General features: G+C 32.4%; 1 protein-coding gene across 1 annotated transcript in view; it reads right to left on the bottom strand.

Moving 5' to 3' along the window:
• Window positions 1–9,412, bottom strand: part of LOC140436721 (uncharacterized) — a 35,680-nt gene extending 26,268 nt beyond the window's left edge. Inside the window, exon 1 of the mRNA XM_072525774.1 lies at window positions 9,116–9,412. Within this exon, the coding sequence (XP_072381875.1) occupies window positions 9,116–9,164 (49 nt within the window). The 5' untranslated portion in view covers window positions 9,165–9,412. The remainder of the gene's footprint in view (window positions 1–9,115) is intronic.
• Between the last annotated feature and the right edge of the window lie 5,433 nt (window positions 9,413–14,845).

The following is a 14,845-nucleotide window of genomic DNA, read 5'->3' as shown; positions in this document are numbered from 1 at the left end:
ACAAAATTAATTAATAAAATTATAAAACACAATAAAATACCAAAAGAATTGAGAACGGGTGAACTAATTCTACTATTCAAAAAAGAGATAAAAAACAGCCAGAAGACTACAGAAGTATAAACTTTTTAAATACTACCCTAAAACTTACAACTAAAATTTTACAAGAACTAATGAATCAGAGGATAAGTTTAGCAGATGAACAACAGGTTCGTAGCAGATGCAATATTCGTTATAAAACAAATTACTGAAAAATCACTAGAGTATAATAGACTAGAATTTTTGTGACTGATTGACCTAAAAGAGTTTTATCAAATGTTTTAGAAAAGTTTTTCTAAATTTTTTATTTCTTATCGGAAAAATCTTTTGAAAATTTTTGAAAAAAAATCATGGTATAACTGACAGAAAATCGAAAGGATTCTACAAATTAGATTTTACCTCAAAAAATTACGAAAATTTTCATTTACGGAAATTTTTTTGGAAAATTTTGAGGAAAACTCTACTTGACGCTTTTCAGAATAGTAACAGAAGTGAGCATACAAATTTTCAAATCAATCGGTATAAAAATATCATAATAAAATCAGTTTGAAAATTGTTACCGAGACCTAAAATGCGCAGGCAAATGGTACATTTGACCCCGTTTTATGGCTCTCTGTACCAACCCAGCTGTCCGCCCTTTTGGATTTAGAGTTTTTAGGGGCTAAATAATGAGCCATGAAAATTACGGACATATTACTTATCGTTAATTTTTCCCCAAAAAATTGCAACTTCACCTCTGTCCGCCACCCCTTATGTATCCACTCTCGCGTCCGCCCTTTGGGATTTCGTCTAGTTATACCAAGATCTTACTCTGGGCAAATTTTCAGCCATATTATCGATCGTTAATTTTTCCGAAAAAAATGACAACTTCATCCCTGTATAGCCACCCCCTGTACCACGAGGGGCGTCCGCCTGTAAGGCAAAGTCTTAACCCAGTTACAATGAATATATTCCAATAGAGAAATGTCATATTACTGATCAGTTCAAAATTTCGGCTCTATCTCTCCGACTATTAGGCAAGCTCCTCTTTCCTTTAAAGGAGACAGATAGTTGAACGATATTTTATACAATGTCTATCACCGGGTATGGATTTACTTTCGTCCAAGTTTTATATTGGTCAACTATTTCAAATGCAGTTCAAACAGACACATATTAAATTGTATGTTCCGTTTTAAATTCGTTCAATCTGTATATACATATTTGAAATACGGTACTTGTCTAGGTATTGGATGGAGGGTATAAAATAAATAATGCAAAGCCCACACTTGTTTCACTTTTAGACCCATCTGTGTAAATGTATACATCACTGCTAGAGCATTCCCTTAAGACTGATTTTACAATAACATTATTTATACATCAATGATTAGAATAGATAGGAAATAGAATATGCTGTTTATATAACATAGCGTCAAGCCCATACAGAATGGGTATTTGTTACATTGTTTGATATATTTATTATATAAATTGGTATCAATAAAGGCATCTGCTAAATGGGGGAGAATTCTTTTTTTTTTCCAATAAGGATTTGTTAGGTTCACGAGATTAATTGCTGCTATTTTGTTTAACAAAAATTAATTGTATGTCCTGTATTTTATTAACCATTTATTTGTTAAATATTGTCTACATATAGTTAATTGAGGCTCTTGTGCTTCGGCTAAAATTGCAGGTTTGGTGATGATTTCATTGCCCCTAAACATATTTTGATAGATTTAAGTTGTATTCTGTCTAATTTACATAAGTTAGTGTTTGAGGATGAACCATATAATGTACACCCATAATCTATTAGAGAGCGAATATAAGCTTTGTAAAACAAGAGCTAGGTGTTTACGTCAGATCCCCATTTTTGTTTAGATATAACTTTAAGTACATTCACTCCTTTCTCACATCTTGTTTGTAGGTAGTGGATATGTTTAGACCATAATAATTGTTTTTTTAAAACAATACCCAAATATTTCTAATATAACATATAGGTACAGTATAGCCACCGAGTCTATACAATAGAATCTCTATTTGTGATCAAGGGTCCTTCATCAATGAAACTAGTTCATAAGCTCAGAAGTTAGTCATTTAAAGTCAATAAACAATACAAATGAGTATCTTAAACATATTAGGCTTGTTTATATCAAAATACTAACATTTAATGGTAAAAATATAGTTTATATTGAATATAAATCACAGTTATATATTTGTTATGTCTTCTAAAAGTCTTAACAACAAATTAGCATATGCACTACTAAAAATTGCTTATTGTTTCTATAAATTTCCATATGTGCTGTTTAGAGCTCTTTGTTGATTGGTCTTAAATCCTAGACACGTCACTTTTAAGGTTGTAGCATTTTCATTTTAGATTGTTCTGTTTAAGGTGACAACATAATAAATTATATATAGCTCTAGAGCGCTCAATTAAAATTGATTATATGTTTTAGGCAAAATATTAATGAAGTATATACACATTTACGAATAAAATGAAGATTTGCAAAGAATTGAGGTCAACACTGAACAGAATATAGTTAATAAAATAATCAATCAAGTGACAAACACCAAGGCAAGACAAAATATATGACCAGAAAGAAGTAACTGGTACAACCATTTAAGCAGAATGTGTAAAAAACAGACCAAAGAGAACAGTAATAAAAGAAAAGAAAAATCAGTAGCATCACAAAAAAGAGGAGACATAGCTGGTAGTTTAAGTTATAAGTATTAACTCTTACAAAGTCCATTCTAATCAAACATTTTTAACAAAAAGCAGCCATTTAAATAATCCATTCTACATTTAATATGGTTTTGAAACTATTTTTTTTGTGGCATGTTTTTCACTGCATATTTTATACATGGAAATAAATAAGAATGAACACAGGTTATATCAATTATTTACAATTTTTAGTTCAGGAATTTTTTTGATAATAATTTTTGGATTAAAAATTGAAGTGTCGAAAACCAAAAAGTAGTTTTGATTACAATCCATTGTGTTTTATTTCCGTGTATAAACTACTCAGTACTCTACTATTTTCTTTAATTATCGCAAAAAACATATCATCATCATCATTGAATATTCCCGTATCCAGTGTTTTTTTCTTTAACTTAATTAGATGGCTTTGGTAAAGACCAATGTGTCCAGTGTTAAACATAGATATTCCTTATCATTTTCCTTCCGTGTCATTCTATCACCATTACATTTGATGAGAGGGAAATTTAGCATTAAAACGCCACATTTGTTGGCGAGTTTTGTATTGGGTATCCCATTCAGGGTAGAGACACTGTTAGCAGCCGTCCACTCTGGGTCAGAGGCTGTGCTGCTTCTTCACTATGCCTAAAGGCAACAATGTCACTTCCGCTTCCACTTACCAAATGAGCGCAATATGAGCGACAGAGAAGATAACTCTGCTTCTTGAGTTGGGTTAATGAGGATGTGTGATACTGTGCTCAACAGCCAAAAAAAAAATTAAGGCAAATAAACTCCAAATATTTTGCAACAAAGGCCAACACAAATATACATTTAATAAGATCCGTGGATAAAGATAGATTATGTTATAATCAACAGAAATATACACTCATCAAAAATAATCGATGTAAGATGCCTCAACTCAGCAGATGTAGGCAGACCATAGCCTAGTGCTAGTATTATGTAAAATAAGAATCATCCTGAAATACTTCACACCCAAAAGAGCGGCGCCAACACAAACAAAAATCAAAGTCGAAGGACTAAATACGGAATCCACGGTATACTTATACAGAAAACGAATATCAAAGAAGATTGCTGGAAATGAAATATTAGAAAACGATAACATCGAGGAAAGCTGGGAAAAACTCAAAAGATAATATAATTAATGCAACAACAGAATATGTTGGAGAGAGGAAAGTAACGAACACTAACATATCAAGAAAGAAAACACCATGGTTTAGAGAGGAAGTGAAGACAAAATGTGAAGAAAAGAAGAAAGTCTTTTTACAATACAGAACACAACAAACACAACAGGCATATAACCACTATAAACGAATCCGAAATGAAACGAATACTCTAGTTAGACAAATAAAAAGGGAACACTGGCTGGTGGAAAGGGTAAACTTTGTTGCCAAACTATCCACATTTAAGAGAGGCGTATTTGAACACCTAATTGCTTCAAAATATTTATTAAGGACCACTGAAGCAATAAAACAATTAAAATGTATTTTTCCTTCGATTTATTTATAATGAACTTAAGGGCTAATTCAACATTGATAATTATCGCAATTCTGATAATACTAAAAAGAGTTATACAAATATCATTAGCTTTACAGTGCTGGGAGGCAGTAACAGAGATACATAGAATTGAGAGAAACAAACTGATATACGTTTAACAAAAAAACACCGGGTTTACAAGTGCATTTATCACTTACGCACCACGCACTTCTCGGGATCACACCCCAGCCCGTCTTTACTTGCCGAGAGGCAAATTAGCACTGTCTGTCCTAAGTTATATAACGAGGGGAGGACGGGTCCCTGATGTAGGAAATCAGTCGCACACACGTTAACACGATAGCTGACGACCTGAGCGCACAATTTGATAAAATAACTATATGATTACAATATTATACAGGTTGTTTTTACAACACTGGCAGAGCTTCTCAAAACAGATGGAACACGACTACGGAACACAAAAAAAAATATGGAGAATGATCAGAGGACAAAGAAAAGAGATAAACGAACTAATAAAAACTAAACACATTCAGAAGGAAACATGGGTAGGCTACTTTCGATACCTATTTGCTAAAGGTGACGATAATGAACTACCAACACCAGAGGTAACGACAAATGAAGGAATAAATATTGAGGAGGAAAAGGTAAATTAAGCATTACGGAAATTAAAAAAAGAAAATCCCCAGGACAGGACAGAATACTGAACGAACTCCTAAAGTATGCAGGACCAGATCTGACCAAACAACTATTAAAACTAATCCAAAAAATAATAGAACAAAACAGAATTCCTCAAGAATGGAGATCAAGCATCCTAATACCTCTCTTTAAAAAGGGAGACAAATCGGACCCGGAAAATTACAGAGGAGTTAATTTATTAAACACAACACTAAAATTAACAACCAAAGTGATAACAAATAAACTGAATGAAATTATAACACTAGCAGAAGAACAACAAGGTTTTAGGTCGGGAAGATCACGCACCGACGCTATATTTATAATGAGGAAACTGCAATAGAAATCATTAGAATAAAACAAACCGGCATATCTATGTTTCGTGGACCTTAAAAACGCATTTGACTGGGTTAAATTAAAGGATGTTATCCACTTATTGTACACAAGAGAGATACTTCTCGGAATAATCAAAACGATCGAAAATATCTACCAAAACAACACAATAAAAGTAAAAGTAGAAGAAGAACTAACCGACCCTATTGAAGTAGACAATGGGATAAGACAGGGAGATTCCCTGAGTCCTCTACTGTTCAACCTGATTATGGATGAAATAATAAAAAAAGTAAGAACTAAAAAAGGATACCAAATGGTAGAAAAACAACTTAAAATAATCTGCTATGCAGACGACACAATACTACTCTCTCAAAGTGAAGATGATTTACAACGTATGCTGCACCAATCTAATATAACCACCAGAAAATTTAACATGTTAATTTCCTCAAAAAAGACAAAATGCATGGTTACAACAGCAAATTTACTAAGATGTAAATTGGAGCTGGAAGGTCAGATAATAGAACAAGTTATGGAGGTTAAATATCTAGGCATCATATTATCTAGCTACGGAAAGCTCGAAACCTAAGTGGAAGATCAAGTAAATAGAGCAAACAGAGCCGCAGGCTGCCTGAATGAAACAATATGGAGAAATAAAAATATCAGAAAGAAATGAAAGGCAGAATTTACAAAACAGTCATCAGACCAATAATGACATACGCGGCAGAAAAACGACCTGACACAGAGAGGACAAAAAGGATGTTAGAAACAGCAGAGATGAAAACTGATGAAAATTGATGGTAAGGCACTATGGGACAGAGCTAGAAGTACATATATACGGCGTAGATGCAAGGTGGAGAACATCAAGAACTGGGTAAAAAATAGAAGAGTAGAATGAAACGATCATATAAGCCGAATGGCAACAAATAGAGTAGTAAAGACGGCAAGGGACGGTTCCCCAATAGGAAGACGATCAGTAGGAAGACCACGAAAACAATGGAACGACAACTTACTGGAGGCACATTGAAAAACAGACAGAGTCATGTCTACATAAAAAGAAGAAGAAGAAGAAAAATATTTCGTGTTGAGTGTTTTACACTCGAATATTCCCGAAAGTCTTTCATCCTTCTGCATTATAGTCCATGTTTCCACTCCATATGTGAACACTGGCATCAGCAGTATTTTGTATATAATAATTTTAGTTCTTTGGATATTTCTTGAATGGAATTATTTTTGGAGTCCATAGTACCATAGTCCACCCTATTTGCAAGGTTTATTCATCTTTCAATTTCTTCGTTTGTTTTGTTGGCAGTAGCACTAATGAGCTTTACGGTATGTAAAGCTGTCAACACATTCAAAGATATAGCTTCCAAAGGCTGTTTCCTGTTCCTAATTTGCTATAGGATTCTTAGTAACCAACATGTACTTAGTTTTGTCTTTGTTGATGACTAGACTGTTTTGCCACTGTTTCCAATTCCAGAAAATATTGCTTAACTTCTCACTTGCTACGCCCTATTCTGTTAATGTCATCAGCATATGCTAAGATTTGTATCAATCTATTGTAAATAGTACTGCTGTCTCTAAATAATAGCCACAATTTCCCACAGACAAAATAGCAATGGATACTGCTTGTATAGCTTCTCTATCTTCTTAATATTGTTTAACTTTGTCATCTGGCAGCTCGCAGTTGGTGTTTATGCCTGTGTAATTTTAATTTTGTATCTTGAATTTAGTTTTAGAATAAGACAATTCACTCTAGTGAAGATGATGTGAATTGTCACTAAGTGTTGTATATGTTTTTTAGGTATTAGAAAATTAACTTTTCCAACTAATGACTCTTCTTCTCCTCCGAAATAAAACAAATTTCCCGATTTTATTGTTATTTGGTATTCTCCTCTACTTATCCCTCGTTACTTCACTTATACAGATTATACACTTCACGCCTTATCACTTTTAACTCTGCCTTTAATTACTTAGATCACTGTTACATGTGATGAGAGGGTTTGTTGTTTAAGCACATATATGTATTTCTTGGTCTTAAGAATCATTGCAGGATCTCTCTTGGTGATTCTTAGCACCCTCTGCTCCAAATATATTCCCATCTTGGTTCACAGACATTGAAGAGGCAAAGAACTAGGCCCTATACTTGATTTATCTGTCATGAGGCAAACTTTAGCATTAAAACACCATATGTGTTGGCGAGATTTGTATTCGGCCACCCATTCTGGGTACAGACACAGTTGACAGCTACTTAGTTGGGGTCAGAGGCTGCATTGCTACTTCACTATGCCTAAAAGCAAGAATGCCACTTCTACCATTAATGTTGAACAAAAGTCTTTTATGCCATCACTACTATGGTCTTCACCTTTATTTCTGTGCAGGGGTCCATCTGCTAGATGACCATCCTCTCAACATAAATGAACCAGATTGCAATTGGGCACATAAGTAACAGAAAAAGTAACTCCATTTCCAAAAAAAACTTCGCTTCATTGGACTGAAGGTAGACTAAGAATAGGATGTTCATATTGAGGATTATAGATAAATATAAAGGTAGGATAGTGATGAATGTGATGAAAAAAAAACCACCAGGAAGAAGGTGTTAGAACAATGGAGATAGGTCTTATATGAAATAGAGACAGAGGAAAATAGAAATATATCAGATTATGCTATGAAGAGTATCAATTATCTACAATAACAGTAAATTCAAAGAAAAAAAAATGAAAACTTTAAGACATGTGCAAATCTAAACACTAAGTAATAGTATATGAGTACAAAAAATGGCTAAAGTAAATGACAGTCATAAAAAATAAAAGAAATAACTGCACATGTAGCATAAAAAATCTGAGAGATACTTAGAAGAAACAAAAGAGTAACTTTTTTGAAGGGGATATCATATTATAAGTGGATGAAATAAAATATTTGATTAGAAATAAAAAGTACAAACCATGTACTGAAATTATTCAATATTGTGCCAAATTAGATACTTAGAAGAAACAAAAGAGTAACTTTTTTGAAGGGGACATTATATTATAAGTGGATGAAATAAAATATTTGATTAGAAATAAAAAGTACAAACCATGTACTGAAATTATTCAATATTGTGCCAAATAGGAAGCAAAAATATTTTTACTAACACAATATAGGTACAAACTTACAAAGAAAATTGAAAGTTAATGAACACAAAAGTAAAAGTGATCCTTAGAGATAAGTATTAAATATATAGGTAACGAAAAATAAAATATTGGTATTATCATCATTGGTATCAACTGCATTAAAATTAGCAATATAAAGAAATATATTTATGTAGGTAACTACTTTCCAAAATATGTATAAAATGATAAGTAGTTACTTTAAATTGAATACAAAAACACCCACATCTATTAACTTCCTGTACAAATAAAAAACTGATAATTTCAAAATTCTTGAATAAATTTCTTATATTAAATATCTACTTGAGTAAATGGCTTATGAAAATAATCCTAACATAAGACTAATTTTAATATTGCCAAAATACGTATATCTTTTATATGTATGTATATCATATACTTAGAAACCCAGGTTCATATTTATTTTGGAAAAATAAGCTTCCACTTTAACAAAATATATTTTAATGTATACAAAATTACCAAGGACATATCAAATTATTTTTTTAAATACAATTTGCATAATTACAACCTAATTATTTAATTCATTTACTTTAAACAATTGTTTCTCTAAATAAATAATACTGACCATATTATATTTTCCAAAACTAAAATCAAAGAATATAGACGCTTATAAAGCGTCTATATTCTTTGCTAAAATATTTAACTACATACTAAGTAAATGTTTTATCCAAAAGCTGGTGTATTATTTACAAATAATCTAAAATTTGACCATACGTATTAAAATGTTTCTCACCTGAGCTGTTGAAAAACGCTAAACATAGCACAATAATATTTTTTAACATTAGGATAAGGGGGCCGAGCAAAATAACTAATAAAACCAATTGGGTGAACGAAAAACGTTGAAAAAACTTGCTAGCTAATTTGAACACTATAGTTTATTATTTTTCCGTTTGCTACATTTATATACTTTCACTGGCATATGTTATCTTAGATACCGTTAATAGATTATTTTATTGTCAATAGTACTTTTAATTCCGGAAAATCGTGAAAATCCGAGATCGTTCAAATATCATCTGTTTGACATTTGTTTTGACTGTTTTCCCATTATGTAGTTATCTATAAGTTAAATGTACAATAAGGCCTTTACATACTTTGAGTTGAAATATATTCAAGAGATGGCGCCAGCAATTTGTATTATTAATAATATAATTATTGGATTCTCAATAAAAATAATCCTAATAAATCAAGGAATTTACATCATTTTATCTTTCATATTTCACATTTTTTATTTTTCGATTTTCTATTGATTAAATATATATTTTCAAACTTGTATTTCCCAATTGGAGTAGAATATTATACATACTGGTTGCCTGTATTCGACACATTAAAGTTGGTTGGGCTCTAATAGAAATATCTCTTCTTCAACCATTTTCCATCCATCCACTCCTGAATGTAGATCTTTCTTAATTACTTCCATCTTTCTATATTTTGCTACAATTTAATCCACTGTTTGCTTCCCACTGCTCATATGTCATCTACCCATCTTTTACAGCAGATTTATTTCATAATAGAATTCTGGTTTTTCTCACAGACAAATTAAAAACTAATAGTGGAAATTAGTAATTAAAAAAAACTTGCAAAACAACAATTTACTAGGAATATTATTGACGAATATTCATTTTAATTTTTAAAAATTTTTCTTTGGTTTCTAAACTATTATACTGTTGAATATTACATACTGTAATACCTAGTCGCAGTGCTTTGGATGATTATTTGTTGTCATTCCAGGTTTAATCCCGGTATATTTTTGCCCTGCTTGAATACTCCTACATTTGCCTTTTTCTCCATTCATATATGGAATAAAGGGAGGTCAAGTATGACCTCTATGGAGACGGTTAGGATAGTCGACGTCGCCCCTATTGTGATAAGCATGCTTGTCATTGAAGCATATTCATCTTCAATGTAGTGGTATTTGTTTTATATTTAGACCACCATACTAGTGCTCCAAACGTAAGCATAGTTCTAACTACAGTTATACGACCCCGGCGTCAACAAGCAACACAATTATATTATATTTTATTATAGGTATTTTTCTGAATTAGAGTTTATCTAACTATTATAAATTAAACGTTCTTATTTGATACTATGCGGTTTTGCTAATTAATCAACAATATATAGATACATATATATAAATACATATATATAAATACATATATATATATATATATATATATATATATATATATATATACATATATATATATATATATATATATATATATATATATATATATAAATATAGGTATATATGTATATATATATATATATATATATATAATATACATATATATATATATATATATATAAATATATATATGTATATATATATATATATATATATATATATATATATAATACTTTTATTAACTACAATTAGGTATTATAAAATAAACAAAAAGGAAACGTAATGTCTGGCGCAAATTAAAATTATTTAGATAATCACCCAATCAGTGATAAATATTCATTTATCCAATAAAATCACAACTTAAAACAGAATTACTGACCGTAAATGGACCAAAATTGCTACTAGCATACACAGATGACATTGACATTGTGGGAAACACAGTCACCAATGTGAAGGAGACTTTTAATAAATTGGAGGTAGAGGCAAAGAAAACTGGTTTAAGGGTAAACGAAGAGAAAACCAAATACATGTGCATCAACAGACAAAAGGGACGAGATAGAATAGGGCAAAATGTTACAATAGACCCATATAACTTTGAAAGAGTGGAGAGTTTTAAATATCTCGGAGCAACAATCACTGCAGATAACGATATCGCGGAAAAAATTAAAGGAAGAATTCAGGCAGCAAACAGATGTATGTACAGCCTCCACAATACTAATAAATCTAAAAGCCTAACACAAACATCAAAGATTAGAATATATAAAATGGTGATTAGACCGGTGCTCATGTATGGGTGTGAGACGTGGACCCTGACCAAAGAAACTAAAAGAAAACTTAGATGTTTTGAGAGAAAAATCCTCAGAAGAATCTTTGGGCCGATTTTTAGGGGCAAAAGATCAACGAACCTGGGAGTACCAACATTCATAGAATTCAGTTATTAGGAGAATCTAAGTTTGTGGTCTGTGTTGATGATACACGAAGTAGATATTCGAATGCCAGGGGAAGAGTATCACAAAGATTGCCACAAAAGAAAGGTTAAGTTCCCGATATCTGTGATGGTCTTCGGTTGTATGTCCTATCAAGTACATAAGCATGTCCTTTTAATTGATGACACTGTCAATGTTAGAAAATACAAAAGTATTTTACAAGAAGAATTATTGCCCTTCATTAATGAAATTCAACGAAAAAATGGGAGATTTATATTTCAACACGATGGCTCAGTCTGCCATACAGCGAAATAGGTAATATCATGGTGGCAGGAAATGAATATTTCTGTTTTAAAATGGCCTTCAAGTAATCCTGATCTATCCCCTATCGAGACTCTTTGACATCAGATGAAAAATGCACTTCGAACTACACCAGTTCGCATAATTCCGAAGAGTTTTGGAAATTTTAACAACTTTCAACCAGATTACTGCCAAACATCAGTAAGCGATGCCTACTACGCCAAAGAGAATTGATGCCGTTTTAAATCATAAGGGTAACTCCACACAGTGGTAGCGCTGACTAAATTACATTACTCTCCCTTTTTGTTTATTTTTTAATTATTGTTTTTAATAAAAGCATAAGATATTGTTAGTATTAGGCGATGCAATAAAGCAATAAACCTACCAAATTTTTGCAGTTAGATGGATCTCAATGAGTGTATCAGAAAATGTTGTATGTAACAAAAATAATGACGTGGAAATCATAACTGCATTATTGAACATGGAAAATGCATTTTCCAAAGTGCATTTCGGAGTGGTGAAAAATGATAAGTTTGCAATTCGCAAACAATTTACGGAAATAAGTTCAATATTACTCCTCGGGGGTTTTGGGGGTCACTGAACACAAATATTATGGCGAAGATGGTCTCCAAGGCATCTGGTGCCCACGATTGGCCTCATCTCCTGGAGATTTATAGAAATTCGATACGTAAGTCCAAACTCGTTACTCTTGGTTTTTTGGGATTGCTGAACACAAATATTATATTGGGGATCCGAGGCACCTGGTGCCCAGGACGGGACATCTCCTGGAGTTTTGTGAAAAATTTGATACAAAACCAGTGCAAACTTGTTATTCGAGGGTTTTTGGAATAGCTGAATACTAATATCATAACGGTGACGGCCTCCGATGTACTCGCCTCGTCTCCTCTCCATCAAAAACTGCCGGGTAACGAGTTTGCACTGATTTTGTACCGAATTTCCACAAAACTTCAGGAGACGAGTTCCATCCTGGCCACCTGGTGTCTTGGAAACTATCGCCGACATGACATTCGTGTTCATCGCTTCGAAATACACTTTGGAAATTGCATTTTCCTTGATCAATAATGCAATTTTCATTTCCATATCATCATTTTTGATCACAAAATTTCCTATAGATTTTGGTCATTTTACTGCTCCATTGTTACACCTATATTCTATATGTAAATAAGCTTATAAGTATAATTTATAATAGTTAAATAAATTCTAATTCAGAAAATAAAATTGGGATTCACATTGGTTTTGGTCCAATTAATTTGCGTCTAGGATCGTACATACCTTCTTGGATTTCATACCCCATGATTTCCCACATATCCTTCGACATGCCCAAAGGAAAAGCTTCGCTTTGTTAGATATTCTTTTCAAATGGATGTTCCATGTATGCCGCTTATCTAGTATTATTCCTAGATATTTGACATCATTCTCTTTGCGAAACTGACTACTACTATTTTGTTAGATGTTTTGCTAGGATGTAAGAAGGGTTTTCCATTTTTCCTGTCGCACCACCTAGTAAATGCTGGATAGAAAATGTCCGTATTTTCCTGTTACCATAATTAGTAGATCATCCGCATAGGTCTGCCCTTCTACCTCCTGCGCATCAAGGAGCGAGATCATGTTATCCGCCAGGAGTGGCCACAGAAAGAGAAAAAGCTTCTTTCCTGTGGGCATGCCTTTGAGCCCGCTACAACATCCTCTCATTGCAGGTCTGATAGAATCGGCCTATTTTCCAGCATTGCCTTAATTCAGTTGTATACAGATGGATATTCCTTTTGATGATGCTACATCTTAAATGGAATTTGGTAGTGCATTATTAAATGTGCCTTCTAAAACTAGAAAGGTGGTTAACGAAATCTCCCCGTTATTAATGGATTGACTGATTTTCTTAACTACCTCATCCAGCGCTGTTTCTGTTGATTTTCCTTTTTAATAGGCATGCTGGTTTCGATTAAGAGAATGACCCCTCAATGGTTCCGTCCTTATAACGTCTATCAAGAATTTTTTCCATTGTCTTCAAAAGAAATGATGTAAAACTGATCGGTCTGTAGGATTTTTGTAGGGCGTTGTTTTGTCGTCCTATTTTGTGTATGTGCACCACCTTTACAGTTTTATAAGTCTTTGAGATAAAACTTAGTGTTTAGGCTTCACTTTACATTCTTCGGTTTGATGTTTTGTTACAGAAAATTTCTAGTCTTCTTTTCTAGAACATTTAGGTCGTCCTAGGTTTCCAGCCTAAACCTGTTCATCAACAATTTCTTTTTAGATTCGGTAAAGGTGCCATCAGGCCTTTTAAGTAGGCCTGGTCCCCTATGCCGTATCTTTGGAAAGAATCTTGTAGATTCTAGTGCTGGCAGGTATATCTGAAATACTCTGACAGAACCTTCATTACCTTTTCGCTCTTTGACGAAATTTTCATGTTAAATTCCTTGACTTTGGTATTAAACTGGTGTAGCATTCGTCGTAAACCATCTTCATTCTCTGCTATGAGAACTGAGTCGTAGGAGTAACATATTATCATAATGTTTATAACTGAAGGTTATCTTCTGGCAGAAAATAGGAAAATTACCGATGTACCTTCTCTGAATTAAGTCCTTCGAAATCGATGTTAAACCAGAGGTCCATTACATATGTATTTCAATTTAGACAAAGAAGAATAGAAAAAGATCATTATTATTGCTGGTTAAAAACAAGGGAAATAAAACAGTATTTGTGTTAAAAGCAATCATTTATTCATACTGTGTACATTTTGAAATATTACCTAGTTGATAATATAATCATTAACTTTTCAACAAATGAAATAAATTTTGGTTCTATGGAACTAGCATCTTCAACTCTAATATTTGTATAATACAGATAGGATTTGATCAACGTTTTTTTTAATGTAGCACCTACATTAAAAAACTTGAACCAAGAATTTATTTCTCTATTTTATAAGATGAAAGAATATTTTATAACCACAACAGATAATTTTCCTAGTCCAACATTTTGTGCTGCTTTTTAGAACAGAATTAGATTTAAGTACACATTAATCATGAAAGTTGTTCTCCTCTATCCCATTATTCTATAAAGATGTAAATCTAAAAGAAAATGTGTTAAACAT

This window comes from Diabrotica undecimpunctata, chromosome 3 (genome assembly GCF_040954645.1).
Source record: "Diabrotica undecimpunctata isolate CICGRU chromosome 3, icDiaUnde3, whole genome shotgun sequence".
Classification (NCBI taxonomy): Eukaryota; Metazoa; Arthropoda; class Insecta; order Coleoptera; family Chrysomelidae; genus Diabrotica; species Diabrotica undecimpunctata.
The sequence above is the reverse complement of the archived record's forward strand: the minus strand, read 5'-3'. Positions and strand labels throughout refer to the sequence as shown.